Raw genomic sequence first — 15,130 nt, 5'->3', positions numbered from 1 at the left:
AACCAGTGTTGTATGCATTTTGCATTACAACCTTCTCACTTCCCTACAGCCTATGCCAAGACTACTTACATTCTATCTTATCTTGATGGAAGGGCCTTGTCTTGGGCTTCCTCACTGTGGGAACACAAAGACCCGATACTTCAGGATATTGACGGATTTATGGACTTGTTCAAATCCGTTTTTGATGATCCTGCCCAACACACTGTTTCTGGTTCTGCTTTGGTGGACCTGAAGCAAGGCAACCATCCACTGGCTGATTTCGCTATCGAGTTCAAGACTCTTGCGACTGAATTATTTTGGGATCCAAAATGCCTGAAAACTCTCTTCTTCAGAGGTTTGGATTCCCGCTTGAAGGACGAGCTGGCCACTCGTGAGACACCTGACTCGCTGGATGAGCTAGTGGCCTTAGCTACTAGAATTGATCACCGGCTTCATGATAAGGTTCAGAAAGAAGTTCGTGCTAAGCCTGCACTCAGGATGGTTCGTGTAACGCCTGTTGCCAGTGGTGAAGAACTGATGCAACTTGGTCGCAGTCATCTGACATCCAAAGAGAGAAGACTTCGGAAGAGGAATGGCTGGTGCATGTACTGTGAACAAGTTGGTCATGCAGTCCAAACATGCCCCATATGTCCGGGAAATGGACGGGCCTAAGTCCTGTGGGAGGACTTTTTAGGCCTTACTACACCCTCTCCTCCACTCTCTCTCCCTGTCTCTCTGATTTGCGGACCTTAGGAATTCCAGACCCTTGCCCTGGTGGACTCAGAGGCAGAAGGTAATTTTATTCTATGACGATTAGTGGAACATTTGAGGATTTACCTCACTACTTTGAAGATTCCACTACTCTTATCGTCTATACATGGAGAGCCGTTACCGGGTGATGTTACCTGTTGTACTGAACTGGTATCCCTCCACACCGGAGCCCTCCATACAGAGTCAATTTCCTTCTTTGTGTTAGAGAAGGCCATGCACCCTATCGTTCTGGGGTTACCCTGGTTGCAGCTGCACATGCCACAATTCAACTGGGCTACATTCTGGGGCCCAGAATGTCATGGCAAATGCCTAAAGGAGGTCTCTCCTATTCTCTGCATGCCTACAACTCCAGTGATGCCAGGACTGCCGCCTCAGTATGCATCATTTCATGATGTTTTTTCCAAAGAAGCTGCTGACATCTTTCCGCCACATAGATCTTATGACTGCGCAATAAGACTGAAACCTAATGCTGAACCTCCTAAGGGACGTGTCTACCTGCTGTCAGTGGTAGAGAACAAGGCCATGTCCGAGTACATTGAGGAAAACCTGCAAAAAGGTTTCATTAGACCTACTAAGTCTCCTGCGGGTGCAGGCTTCTTCTTCGTGGGGAAGAAAGACGACACTCTGCGTCCTTGTATCGACTACCGAGGTCTGAACGAGATCACGATTAAAGACCGATACCCCTTACCTCTGATCTCAGAGCTGTTTGATCGACTTCAAGGAGCCAAGATATTCTCAAAACTTGACCTAAAGGGAGCCTATAACTTGGTTCGCATTCGTGATGGCGACGAGTGGAAAACAGCTTTCAACACTCAAAATGGCCATTTCGAATATTTGGTGATGCCCTTCAGCCTGTGCAATGCTCCCGCTGTGTTTCAGAACATGATGAACGACATTCTACAGGACCTTCTGTACAAAAGTGTCATTGTTTACCTAGATGACATCTTGATATTCTCACAGGATATGTCTACTCATCTAGCAGATGTCAAACAAGTATTACTGAGACTTCGAGAACATCGCCTCTACGCCAAATTGTCAAAGTGAGAATTTCACAGAGTCTGTGCCTTTTCTTGGCTATATCGTCTCGAAACAAGGCTTCCAGATGGATCCCCAAAAATTAAAGAGTATCAAGAATTGGTCTCAACCTACCAGTCTGAAGGCCCTGGGATGATTTTTGGGGTTCACAAATTACTATAGAAGCTTTATAAAGAACTATTCTTCTTTGACAGTGCCCTTAACTGCAATGACTTGGAAAGGGGCCAACGCTTCTAAATGGTCTGCAGAGGCCATTTCCACATTCGAGAAATTAAAGACTGCCTTTTCCACTGAGCCATGTCTGCGTCACCCGGACCCCAATAGACCCTTCATCGTGGAGGTTGACGCTTCAGATGTTGGAGTAGGGGCCATGTTAAGCCAAACTGGAGATTCTAAAGCCTTACATCCCTGCTCCTTTTTCTCGCGATGCTTTTCTCCTGCAGAGAACTATGGGATCGGAGATAAAGAGCTCCTGGCTATTAAACTGCCATTCGAGGAATGGCGGCCTTGGCTCGAAGGCACCCAACATTAAATTACCGTATTCTCGGCCCACAAGAATCTAGAGTATCTCCGTCATGCGCAACGTCTTAACCACAGATAAGCCAGATGGTCCTTGTTTTTTAATCACTTTAACTTTGTGCTCAAATATCGCCTCAGAGACAAGAATACTAGAGCTGATCCTCTGTCACGCTCTTTCCTCTCGGAGGATATTCCTGAAGAACCTCAGCACATCATCGACCCGAAGAAAGTCATCTTGGTGGCTACCCATTCTGTGCCTGTCGCCTAAGAACCTCAGAAAGAAACTTCTATACTGGGCTCATGATTCCAAATTGGCTGGCCATCCTGGTCAACGCTGTACCCTGCTGAAATTACAGAAGTACTATTGGTGGCCTACTATCAAGGAAGACCCATACTCCTATGTAGCGTCATGCTCCAACTGTGCCAAACATAAGCCTACTTCTGGTCAGCCTTGGGGATTGCTACAACCGCTGCCAGTTCCGGAACAGCCATGGACTCACATCGCTACTGACTTTGTAGTTGATCTACCTCTTTCTGGAGGAATGAATACTATCTGAGTGATGGTTGACCGTTTCAGCAAGATGGCTCATTTCGTGGCACTGCCTGGCTTACCCTCACCCTTGGAGCTTGCAAAGCTCTTCATCACACACATCTTTCGCCTTCATGGCCTACCAAAGCACATAGTCTTGAATAGAGGATCTCAATTTATGGTGAAATTCTGGAAAGCTTTGTGCAAGCTATTTGACTTCTCTCTGGATTATACATCTGCCTATCATCCACAATCTAATGGCCAAACTGAAAGAATGAATAGGACCCAAAAACAGTTCATTCGGGCCTATGTGAGTTGCCATCAGTATAACTGGGCCGAGCTGTTACCATGGGCTGAATTCGCCAATAATTCACATCCAGCATCATCCACTGGATCAACACCATTTGAAGTGGCATATTTATTTATTTATTTTATTTATTTATTTAGCAGTTTTTATATACCGATGAACATTGGGAACATCTCATCGGTTCACATTCAAACAGAAATCAGCAACAAGTGCTTTACATTGTAACAAAGAACATTAGATAATACAGATTAGGTAAAATAGGAACGTTTCACAACTTATGAAAAACATTCAAGGCTTATAAATATGATTTAACATGAGTAATACTATTTACAGAAGTGTCACGAAGGCCAGGAGGGAAAGAAATCGTGGGAGGAGGGAGGCGTTAGGGGATGGAGGAGAGTTGTTCAGAGTATGTTTGTGTGAAAAGGAAAGTTTTCAGGTCTTGCTTAAATTTTTTGGGGCATGCTTCCTGACGTATTGATGTGGGGAGCTTGTTCCAGAGGGCGGGGCCGGCTAGTGAAAGTGCCCTAGCTTTAGTGGAGTTGAGTTTAAAGTCTCTGGGAGAGGGTGAATGCAGTGTTGCTGTCTTTTGGGTCCGTTTGTATCGTGAAATGTAAGGTGTTCTTTTAGCCAGTGCATATCTTGGTTGTGGAGGGATTTGTGGACTAATGTGAGAGCTTTGTATGTTATTCTTGCCGTGACTAGTAGCCAATGGAGGTGTTGCAGTACAGGGGTGATGTGGTCACATTTGTGAGTGTTGGTGAGGATCCGGGCAGCAGCATTTTGGAGTAATTGAAGTGGATGTAGCGTGTTTTTGGTAGTCCTAAGAGCAGAGCATTACAGTAGTCGATTTTGAACTAGGCCTGGAGTATGATGCGGAAGTCATTGATGTGTAGGAGTGGTTTGAGTTTCTTGAGAAGGTGAAGTTTGAAGTAACAAGCTTTGATTGTGTTGTTTATGAATTTTTTGAAGGTGAAGTGACTGTCAATGGTGGTGCCGAGGCTGCGCACATGTTGTGTGTGGGCTGTGGCGGAGGGGGTGTTTGCCTGAAGGGGTGGGGGTATGTTTTGGGTTGAAATGTAGAGTAGCTCTGTTTTGGCAGTGTTGAGTGCAAGGTAGTTGCTTGTTAGGAGAGTGTTAATAATCGCTAGGGTGGATTTCCAGGTCTCTAAGGCTTTGTGAAGTGTATCATTAATAGGTATAAGGCTTTGCACATCGTCAGCATAGATGAAGTGCGGGAGGCCTAGTTTGGCTAGAAGGTTGCAGAGGGGGAGGAGATAAATATTAAATAATGTGGAGGAAAGGGAGGAGCCTTGTGGAATACCTTGTGTGAGGGGGATTGGTTTAGATGTACAATTGCCTAATTGGACGGTATATGGTATATGGACGTTTGCCTTCACCGCCACTTCCACTGAAGCTCTCAGTGTCGTCTCCAGCAGCTCAATCCACTCCTGATGATATCCATCAATTATGGACAGACTAAAGATATGCTAATCAAAGCGGGTGATCGAGCAAAGAAGTCCTACGATGCTCAGCATTCTAAAGCGCCTGTGTTTCTGCATTTTAAATCATGTAAATTTATATCTGCATACTAAAAATAAAATAGTTTTCCATACTTTGAGTCTGTATAATGTATTTTAGTTTTATAGTTGGGGGATCGGAGAGCAAGGAAGGATGAGGGATGGGATGAAGTGAGGGATGAAGGGAAGCTGGAGTCAGGGGAGGGAAGACTGAGATTAGGGGATGGGGTGGGAGAAGGAGAGAAGATCAGGGGGGAGATGGAGAGGAAGGTATCTCTCCCCCGACTTCAGCCCTGCTCCCCCTTGCATCCCCACTACTGACCTCCTTTTCATCTCATTCCTTGTCCTTCCTCTCCTTTCCACCTTTTATCCCCCACATGCACCCAAATTTCTTTTCCACTTAACTTTCTCCCTCCATTTCATCAGCCCATCCTCTTTCATACAACTCCACATGCCCTGGCCTCTTTCACAGCCCATCTCCAGGTCCGCTTCCCTATCTCCCCCTTTCCCTCTCATCCCTGCTTTTGCAAACCCTCAGTTTCTCTTTAATATCCCCCAATTCTTCTTTCACAGTCCATCCCTTGGCCTCCAGCTACTCTTTCACCCCACTCTCCCCCCCTCCCCCCCCAAAAAATATCCCACCATCCTCGAGCTTCCCTTTAGCAATTCTTTCCTTTATCCTAAATAAATAAACAAATAAGCATCCTCCTGCTCCACTTTCCGTTGGGATTCCTCCTCCTTCCCCCCCCCCCCCCCCCCCACCCCCATGCAGATCAGGTAGGGGGAGAAGGAAAGCAGCAACAGCACGTCGGGCTGCATCTTCTTCCTCTGCTACCGGGGCTGGACTTTTAATTTTAACCACGAGGTTGAGGTTCAAAGCAGCAATCAGGCCCTGGGTGGCAGAAGGGCCTGAGGTGTCCTTCTGCCACCCAGTGACAGTCGCAGCCTGAGGTGCTGCCGCCGCTCTCCTCCTTCTGCAGCCTGATCTGCGCGAGAGGGGAGAGGGTTGAACCTGCTGCTTCACTGCCATTGTCTCCCCGATCTGGCTCAGGCCTCGGCCCCCCCACAGCAATTTCATGGAAACCGGTCCGGCAGTTCCATGGGAAAGGGCTGGATTTAGCGGACGCGGAATCGCCTGACTCCAGGGGCCCTGCTTAGAAGCCGTAAAAAAGAGGGGCTTTTCACCCATTTCTCCCCACAGCAAATGTGCTTGGATTCTTTTCCACCAAGGAATTTGTGTTAAAAAGAGTGTCAGTGCTATGCAAAAATAAAATGAAGTTATTAATAATAATATTTACCTGGAGGCATGCCTCCTCTCAGTTTCATTTCATCTAGAGTCATAGGACTTTCTCTATTTTCTTCGCTGTTTGAGGAAAATCTAATGTCTTTGCATCTCTTTCTCTCAGCAAATGCATGGAATCTGTAATATAAGGTGAAAGAGTTAAATATGCAATATAATTGTGCATTCAGGTGGCAACTTTCAACTCTATTTATGCGGATAAAGAGGGATTTACCTGGGTATACTGGCCTATCTGAGAACTGCGCTCCTCAGAGCTGATAAAAAGCACGCACCATTAGCTGCTTTAGAAAGGGGGAAAGTAACCTGACGCGCAAACCTGGCATTTTCAAAAGCATGCACACCTGCTGCACTAGGAACAATTGTAAAATACATGGACACTTGTAACTCGGATGCTTTACACTAGTCCAGTTTGAAAGGGAAAGTGCTTATGTAGTGCTGTCACAGTGCCACTACTCAAATTTCCCCCCCTATAGTGCACCAATAGATGTGTGGCCAACTACTGTTCACATAAAGTCACCCCACAGTGTTCTAGGAACAAATCTGCCCCCATGTGTCCAGACAGTACCAGCCAAATACAAATAAATTAAGCAGCAGGATGGCAAATAAGCCATAAATCAGAGCTTTCCAAACCTGTCCCCGTGACCCCCGCAGCCCATCCTCGAAATATCCACCAGGAATATGAATGAGATCAAGTTATGTGTTTATTTATTTATTTAAGCATTTTTATATACTGCGGCATGTTGGGAACATCACCTCGGTTTACAGGTAACATAATGCAGCAACAGGCTTTACAAAAAAAACACAGAGCATAAAAGTAATTGAATAACTATGTGAAAGGTATGAATAACCATGTTAAGAATTTGTACAAAAAGAATAACAGCAAACTGAATAACCATGTGAGAGGTATATACAAAGTTTGTTAACGTTCAGGAGGGTAAGTTGAGGGCTGAAAGAGGGAAGTAGATGGGCAGGGTTACAAGAGCGTAGTCGAGTAAAAACATTTTTAACAGAGTATCTGCCTGTAGGGGTATTGAGTATTGACAGGGTATTACAGGGATTTCGACAGGAAGTATTCACAGGGTATTTACAAAAGAAAATTGAGAAAGGAGTATTTGGAAAAGAAGGGGCGGTGGAAGCATTGGGGGGGGTGGGGGGTAAAGGAAGCAATGGTTCAGGTGAATGCCTGTTTAAAAAGTTGGGTTTTGAGGTTCTGTTTGAATTTTTTTGGACATAATTCCTGGCGAAGGCTGGGGGGGGCATCTTGTTCCAAACGGCAGGCCCTGCGAATGAAAGGGCACGTTCTCTAGTGGTGGTGAGCTTGGGTGAGGGTGTGTGCAGCATTGCCAGATATTGAGTTCTGGTGGGTCTGTCAGGGGTGCGACAACGGAGGTGCTCGTTGAACCAATGCATGTCTGGGTTGTGGAGGGATTTATGGATGACAGTGAGGGACTTGTATATTATCCGAGATGAGACTGGCAGCCAGTGTAAGTGTTTGAGGACGGGGGTGATATGATCATATTGGTGGGCATTGGTGAGGATGCGGGCGGCCGCATTCTGGAGCATCTGCAGGGGTTGGATGGCATTTTTTGGAAGGCCTAGGAGGATGGCATAACAGTAGTCGACTTTGGACAGGATGGTGGCTTGGAGAGTTGTGCGAAAGTCATTTAGATGCAGGAGGGGTTTTAGTTTTTTTAGCGTGTGAAGCTTGAAGAAGCCTTCTTTTAGGGTGACGTTAATGAACTTTGTTAAGTTGAAGTGGTTGTCTAGGATGGCGCCGAGGCTTCGGACGTTTTGGGAAAAGGTGGTGGGGTGGGTGGTGTGCTGGGCGAGGGTAAGTTGAGGTTGTTATGGTGCGTGCATACTCATGGTGGATATCCTGACTACCTAATCGGCTGTGGGGTCTTGGGACAGGTTTGGGAAACCCTGCTATAGAGGCATAGGCAAACTGCATCTTGTAAATATTAACAACTGGTCACTTAGCAGAGTCTCCCCGAGACTCATTTTGTCTTTCTTTTTCAGGGACAAAAAGGAGGAGCTTCTTACGGGAGACAGGTGCACCTTACTTCTTGCTTGTTTGTGTGGTAGCAAAATTTAACTTGTGGTGTGAGTTTATACGAAATAGATGTTTCTGCACAGAAAGCAAACTCTGCTAATGAGAAGCAGTGCAACAAAGGTCTTCTGGCTTCTTGCCTTTTCCCTAAAATGTCACTGTTGCCTACAAGAAGGATCTAGAAAGAAAGGAGGAAGTCCAACTGTGACTGAAATACCAAGGGCCCTGAATTACAGCAATGTGGTCAGTCAGATGCAACAAAAGATAAGCATCCAGTTCAGTCACCTAGATTCAAAACATATTAGATAACCCATAAACAATTTTTTTTAAACCTTGTTATTCACACCACTAACAAGTGCTGTCTTCTGAAAGGGAAAAGCCTCTGCAAAAATGATACATCAAAAGCCTATCATAGCACAAATATATGCTCAGCTCCCAACCAATATAAATTCACTAGGGCCTTGACTCGTGCAAATTTCAACAATAAAAAAATATCTGTTTCAAGAGGCCACTCTCAGCTGTCTTCTTGTTATCTTGTAAATATGCAAAAAGGTCATCAAAAAAGGACAATCCTCAAAATATGCTCACAAATACAAGCTCACTCAAGATCATTCATTCTTTATTAGTTGTAATACAAACTCATAAATCTCCCGAATTAAAGATCCATAAAACCTTAAATCTTATCTTTCTTTTATATCCCAAGCACAGCCAATACACTATCACAGGGGTCCACAACCTCAAAACCACATAAAACCCATTACATTGACATTCAAATGCCATTATATCGGGTCAGCCGGTTCTAAAGCTAGATTAACATAGAAAAAAGAAAAAAAGAGAAATAAGAAAATTAATCAAAGTTTTGAATAAATGATTTTTGATGAAAAGTTTTTTGGAGGTTTTTTAAGACCAGTGATTGACTTACCTATTAACATGCTTATATGTTCTTTATAAAACTTGCATAGAGGTTCTGAGATCTTTCTCCTCCTTGATGAAATATTTTTCGATATACGTTGGGATATTCAAATGTAGTTCGAATGTGTTATGTGTAAGCTTTTTTGTTTTTTGACTTTCAGTTTTGAGCTTCACATTTACCTGTTATTTTGTTGACATTTTCCCGTGCACAAGCATGTTTTAAAATCCGCTTGCATACACGCGTAAAAGCCGCTGAAGCCCTAGAGGAAATACGTGCGGGACATTTACGCAAGGCACCTGTTAAGATCACGCACACATATGTGCGCGGGAGGGGTATTTTAAATGATACATGTGTACTTGCGTGCATGATTTAAAACTGCTGCTTATCTCCGCTCGCTATGTGCATTTATGGGTGCCCATGTGCTCCTTTTAAAATTACTCTGTTAGTCCAGGCAATGTGTGTGGCAGGTCTTTGTGGTGTTCTGCATGCTGCACAACCTTGTATGAGTGAGGGTCTGCCTGGAGGCCAAGGATGCTCACTGGCCAAAGAAAGATGATGAACCTTTGTGTGCAATAGCTGCAGGACACAGTGCTTGCATCATCAGCCAGGATGTCAGCTGAAACCTGACTAATAGCCAGGAGGTGTGTGACATGTGAGTCCTGTCCCTGCATAGCTGCTCAGGATGGGAGATGGGGCGTGTGTGTGTGTGAGAGATTTTATTTGAACAATTTCTCATTTGTTTTCTTTTTTTATTCCCTGTGTTCCAATCACAGGTTGTTCCAGCCACACTTGTGCAAGACAGTGCTTGCATCCTTCCTGTGTTGGCTTGCTCTGTATAAGCTGACAGGGCATACAAGCTTTGGACAGGTGAAGAGCTGATTTACCCAAGTAAGAAAAAAGCGTTCTTTACCATCAGGGTTGTCAGTGTTGCAGTCTTATGGACAGGATAGCATTTAAACAATTAAGGAGAAGGCAGAGAAGATACTTAGAAACAGTTCAGTATTCTGGTTTTGTTACAGATTAGACTTCTATTACTGCAGATAATTTCTCTTTCTATATTTCTTCTAAGGTTCAGGAGTTTGCTTTCTGATGGAGTATTAGGGGTTTTCTATGTTTTCATGTTGCTTTCCCCCCATTGTTTCTTATGGCTTGGGGCTCCAGAAAGGCTTGAAAGCATTTTTAAATGACACTAAGTGGTGCTTGAAGTGCGATAGGGCTACAAGATGGTTCCAGGTCATCGGGGACAGGCTGAGACACTGTTCTCAGTGCTATTGACAGTCCTGGTTTTACATCCCTGGAAACCCTAAGTGCGAGAAAGAATGTTTAGCTTCTTGCCCTTAGTTTACACCGACATCAAGCCACTATCATGCTCCATTCTTTTCTGCCTCCACATATATAATGTTACTAACATCAGATAATGAGGCTCATGCATACTGTAATGAGCCTGAAGGTACATCATGCTCTGGAGTAGCGATTCTCAACCGATGTGTCACGCACCCCCCGCTTACCCGGCTGCGCTTCTCTTCCCTTCCAGCAAGAGACAGAATGCAGTATTCCTTGCACTACTACTGTTGCCATCTGGCTGTCAGCATGCTCAAGCCCAGACAGGAACAGCACCAATGTCAGTGGGAGTTGACAACTGCAGCATGGCCTTTTCTTGTTCCAGCCTTCCCCCACAGCCCAAAAGAGGAAGTGATGCTCAGTGGGGCATGCAGGAAGAAGAAATGGCCATGCTGCATTCAAATGCTGTGGCAGCATCGGCCCAAGGAGCAGCGTGGGCCCGAAGAAAAACAGCTGACAAACTACAGTGTTATTCCCTGTGGCCAATGTGATTATTTCTTGGGCCGCAGGGCTGGAGGAAGAGGCTGGTGCAGCTCCCAGTTCTGCTGGGGGGTGGGGGGGAGTGAGTGAAATAGAGAGCAAGCCAGCATGTGTGTAAGTGTGAGAGAGAGAATGTATGTGATTGAGAGATTATGTTTAAGTGAGAGAAATAATGTATATGTAAAGAAGAGATAGAGAGCATGTATGTGATTTAGGGAGAAACTGATCAGGGAGGTAAGTGGTGTGCATGTAAGAGAGAGACTGGTCAGGGAGAAGACTGGTGTGCATGTGAGGGAGAGAGAGAGACTGGTCAGGGAGATGACTGGTGTGCATGTAAGGGGGAGAGTGACTAAGAGAGGTGACTGGTGTGCATATGTGAGAGAGACTGGTCAGGGAGGTGCGTGGTATGCATGTAAGAGAGAGACTGTTCAGGGAGGAGACTGGTGTGCATGTGAGAAAGAGAGAGAGAGACTGGTCAGGGAGGTGACTGGTATGCATGTAAGAGAGAGAGAGAGAGACTAGTCATAGAGGTGTCTGGTGTGCATGTGTGAGAGAGAGATTGGTCAGGGAGGTTAGTGGTATGCCTGTAAGAGAGAGAGAGAGTGAGACTGGTCAGGGAGGTGACTGGTGTACATGTAAGAGAGAGAGTCTAGTCAGCAAGGTGACTGGTGTGCATGTGGAAGAGAAAGAGGCTAATCAGGGAGGTGAGTGGTATGCATGACTGGTCAGGGAGAAAACTGGTGTCCATGTGGGAGAGAATGAGACTGGTCAGGGACATGGCTGTGTGTAGAGTGAGACTGGGTGATGACTGGTGTGCATATGAGAGAGAACCTGGACAGGGAGAAGACTGGTGTGTATGTGAGAAAGAGAGAGAGAAAGAAAGAGACTGGTCAGGGAGGTGACTGGTGTACATATGTGTGAGAGAGAGATATTGGTCAGGGAGGTTACTGGTGTACATGTAAGAGAGAGAGAGAGAGACTAGTCCAGGAGTTGACGGGTGTGAATGTGGATGAGAGAGAGAGAAACTGGTCAGAGAAGTGAGTGATATGCATGTAAGAGAGAGACTGGTTAGGGAGAAAACTAGCAAGCATGTGTGTGAGAGAGAGAGAGAGACTGATCAGGGAGGTGACTCAGGTGCATGTAAGAGAGAGACTGGTCAGGAAGTGACTGGTGTGCATGTGGGAGAGAGAGACTGGTCAGGGAGGTGTCTGTGTGTGTGAGTGAGACTGGTCAGGGAGGTGACTGGTGTGCATGTGGGAGAGGGAGATAAAGTGGTCAGGAGGCTACTGGTGTGCATGTAGGGAGAGAGAGAGAGATTGGTCAGGGAGGTGACTGATGTGCATGTAAGAGAGAGAGAGTCTGGTCAAGGAGGTGACTGTTTTACATGTGAGAGAGAGGCTGGACAGGGAGAAGACTAGTGTGCATGTGAGTGAGAGAGATAGACTGGTCAGGGAGGTGTGTATGTAAGAGAGAGAGACTAGTCAGGAGGTAACTGGTGTGAATGCGGGAGAAAGAGAGTCTGTTCTGGGAGGTGGCTGTGTATGTGAGTGAGACTGATCAGGGAGAAGACTGGTGTGCATGTAAGAGAGAGAGAGACTGGTCAGGTAGAAGACTGGTGGACAAGTGCAAAGTGATGCATATAGGGAAAAATAACCCTTGCTGTAGTTACACAAAATGTTAGGTTCTATCCTAGGAGTTACCACCTGAAAAGAGATCTAGGCATCATAGTGGATAATACATTAAAATCGTCAGTCCAATGTGTTATGGCAATCAGAAAAGCAAACAGAATGTTAGGAATTATTAAGAAGGAATGGAAAATAAAACATAGGATGTCATAATGCCTCTGTATCACTCCTTGGTGAGACCATACCTTGAATACTGTGTGCAGTTCTGGTCACCACATCGCAAAAAGAATATAGCTGCACTGGAGAAAGTGCAGAGAAGGGTGACCAAAATAATAAGGGGCATGGAAAGGCTGCCCTATGAGGAAAGGCTAAAGAATTTAGGGCTGTTCAATTTGAAGAAGAGATGTCTGAGAGAGGATATGACAGAAGTCTACAAAATCATGAAAAGACTTGAACAAGTTAATGTAAATCAGTTATTTACTCTCTCAGATAATAGAAGGACCAGGGGGCACTCCATGAAGTTAGCAAGTAGCTCATTTAAAACAAATCGAAGAAAATTCTTTTTCACTCAGCGCACAGTTAAGCTCTGGAATTCATTGCCAGAGGATGTGGTTACAGCAGTTAGTGTAACTGGGTTTAAAAAAGGTTTGGATAAGTTCCTAGAGGATAAATCCATAAACTGCTATGGGGGTCGACGCAATAAATGTGCATAGAAAGCGGGCGCTGAACAGTCAGCGCCCGCTTTCTTAACGTGCCCCAGGCGGGAATCGCCATGCAATATTTAATTTAGGGGGTCGCTAACGAGAACCCGATTGGTTTTCCTAACTCGGTTTTCCAGTTATGAAAACTAACGCCGAGTTTAACAGCATCGGTTTTCCTAACTCGGCCGTCCGCCGGTTAAGAAAACCAACGCCAGGGGTTCAGGAAACGGACACTTGTCAGTTGAGCATCCGTTTCCTGCACCCGACTGTCAAGTGTTTGTTTTTTTTAACTTGTTTCTTTAAGTTTTTCCTCCTACTTAGTATCGCAATGATATTAAGTAGGAGGAAGTACAGAAAAGCAGTTTTTTATCCTTTTCTGTACTTGTTTTAAATGTTTTTTCTGTACTTGTTTTAACTGCACTCTGAGACGCACATTTATTTTTTGCATCAGAGTGAATGCCTAATAGCCTCATTCACATGCATTTACATGTGATGAGCGCTATTAGATTCACTTCGAATTGGACGCGCATTGAATATGCACTAATCCCCTTATTGCATTAGGGGATTGATTAGCACCTATTCAACCCGTGTCTCTTTATTCTGCATTTGGTGAGGGTCTGCAGTGTTCTGCATTTGTGACCCAGGTAAGGGTGTTTTGCAAGCTTGTAGTTTCTGTGTAGGGATCTATAGCAGCTTGGCTTGTTCTATTTTTCTAATAGGAGGTGTATTGATGTTTAGGGCCTGGTTTAATATTTGTAGTGTTGCTTTTTCATAGGTTGGGTTGTTACTTTTTGAGTGTGTTCCATAATACAGGTGTACTTTTATGTATTAGTTTGTTGTGTGCATTATTGCAGATCCAGGGAGTGTGTTAAGTGCTATATTTCTGTTTCCATTTTTCCAGGTTTGCATTGCATGCAGAGTGGCTTTTTTTGGGTTTCTATTGCAGTTTTTGTCTCCTTATTTGTAATTTGTGGTCTTTCTGTATTTGGTGAAGGTCAGTTTTATTTTTGTGACCGAGTTGAGGCATTTTACTAGCAAGTAGACATTTGTATCAGTCTTATTTGTTGTGTTTTCTCAAAAGCACATGCATTGGTTATGAACTGCTGTCTTTTCATATGTAGGACTATTGCATCTGGTAATAGGGAGAGTTTGTGTTGCTGTTACTGAGATGACACCAGAATATCTTTTTTGTATGGTGAGTTGTACGGGGAATGTCATAGTTCTGCTCTGCATCCATTGTTGGGGGTCAGGGGGGGATTCCTGTGGATGCAGAGTATATGTTTATTTTAGCCCTATGACAGTCATGTGTTCAGTGTGTCATGCATGTGAGAACCATCTATCAGGTGTGTCCCGACAGAAAAAAGGTTGAGAACCACTGCTCTGGAGTATGGAGGGCCATCCTGAACAATTTCTCTGGGATGCCTTTTGCAAAAATACAAATACTCATATTTGTCTTGCATATCAAATAACGTTTTTAGCCATAACTTTTTCTATGTCCCAAGCAAGGATAAATCAAGCCTATAGGGTATAGTTATTCAGCTCATGAAAGCTAAGAAAATGAATGAGCAGCACATCCATTACTAAGCAAACCACTGCCACCTTACAAAAATGATAACTATTTTTTAAATTTATTGTAATAATCTACCCTACCTACCTGCCAGCAGTCAAATGGCTTATTTCCTTTAGGAAAGTGAGTGTTTCACTTTTTTGTGAATTAAAAGAGACAGTGTGCACCGGACAAGGGCTGTCAGACACTTTCTGAAGGAGCAGATGCTTCATACTCTCAGGAGCATCACCGGCAGCAAAATAGTAAACTGCTTCGATCTGTGGAAGACATAATCCCCGTGTCTGTGAAATTGTTTTTTTTTTTAACTAAAACTAAAATAGAATTGCAGAACTAATAATGGATGCGCCTACCTTAAACCAACATATGGTTTTAATTACTCTGCAACATTTTTACATCGACACACTCTTATCTCCTTAGAGGAAAACCCTCCTTTTTCTTGACGTCAGCACAACCCCAACCCCTGAAGCAAATCCCCTTTCCCCAGGAATTGCAG

General features: G+C 44.5%; 1 protein-coding gene across 1 annotated transcript in view; it reads right to left on the bottom strand.

The window, feature by feature from the left end:
• Positions 1-15,130, bottom strand: part of VWA3B (von Willebrand factor A domain containing 3B) — a 632,585-nt gene that overhangs the window by 546,681 nt on the left and 70,774 nt on the right. Inside the window, exons 7-8 of the mRNA XM_029603312.1 lie at positions 14,725-14,894; positions 5,959-6,080 (exon numbers count right to left, since the gene is read on the bottom strand). Coding sequence (XP_029459172.1) covers positions 5,959-6,080; positions 14,725-14,894 — 292 coding nt within the window. The remainder of the gene's footprint in view (positions 1-5,958; positions 6,081-14,724; positions 14,895-15,130) is intronic.

The sequence above is a fragment of the Rhinatrema bivittatum genome, chromosome 5, assembly GCF_901001135.1.
Source record: "Rhinatrema bivittatum chromosome 5, aRhiBiv1.1, whole genome shotgun sequence".
In the NCBI taxonomy this organism is placed as follows: domain Eukaryota; kingdom Metazoa; phylum Chordata; class Amphibia; order Gymnophiona; family Rhinatrematidae; genus Rhinatrema; species Rhinatrema bivittatum.
Note: the sequence above shows the minus strand (reverse complement) of the source record. Positions and strands in the feature narration are given on the sequence as shown.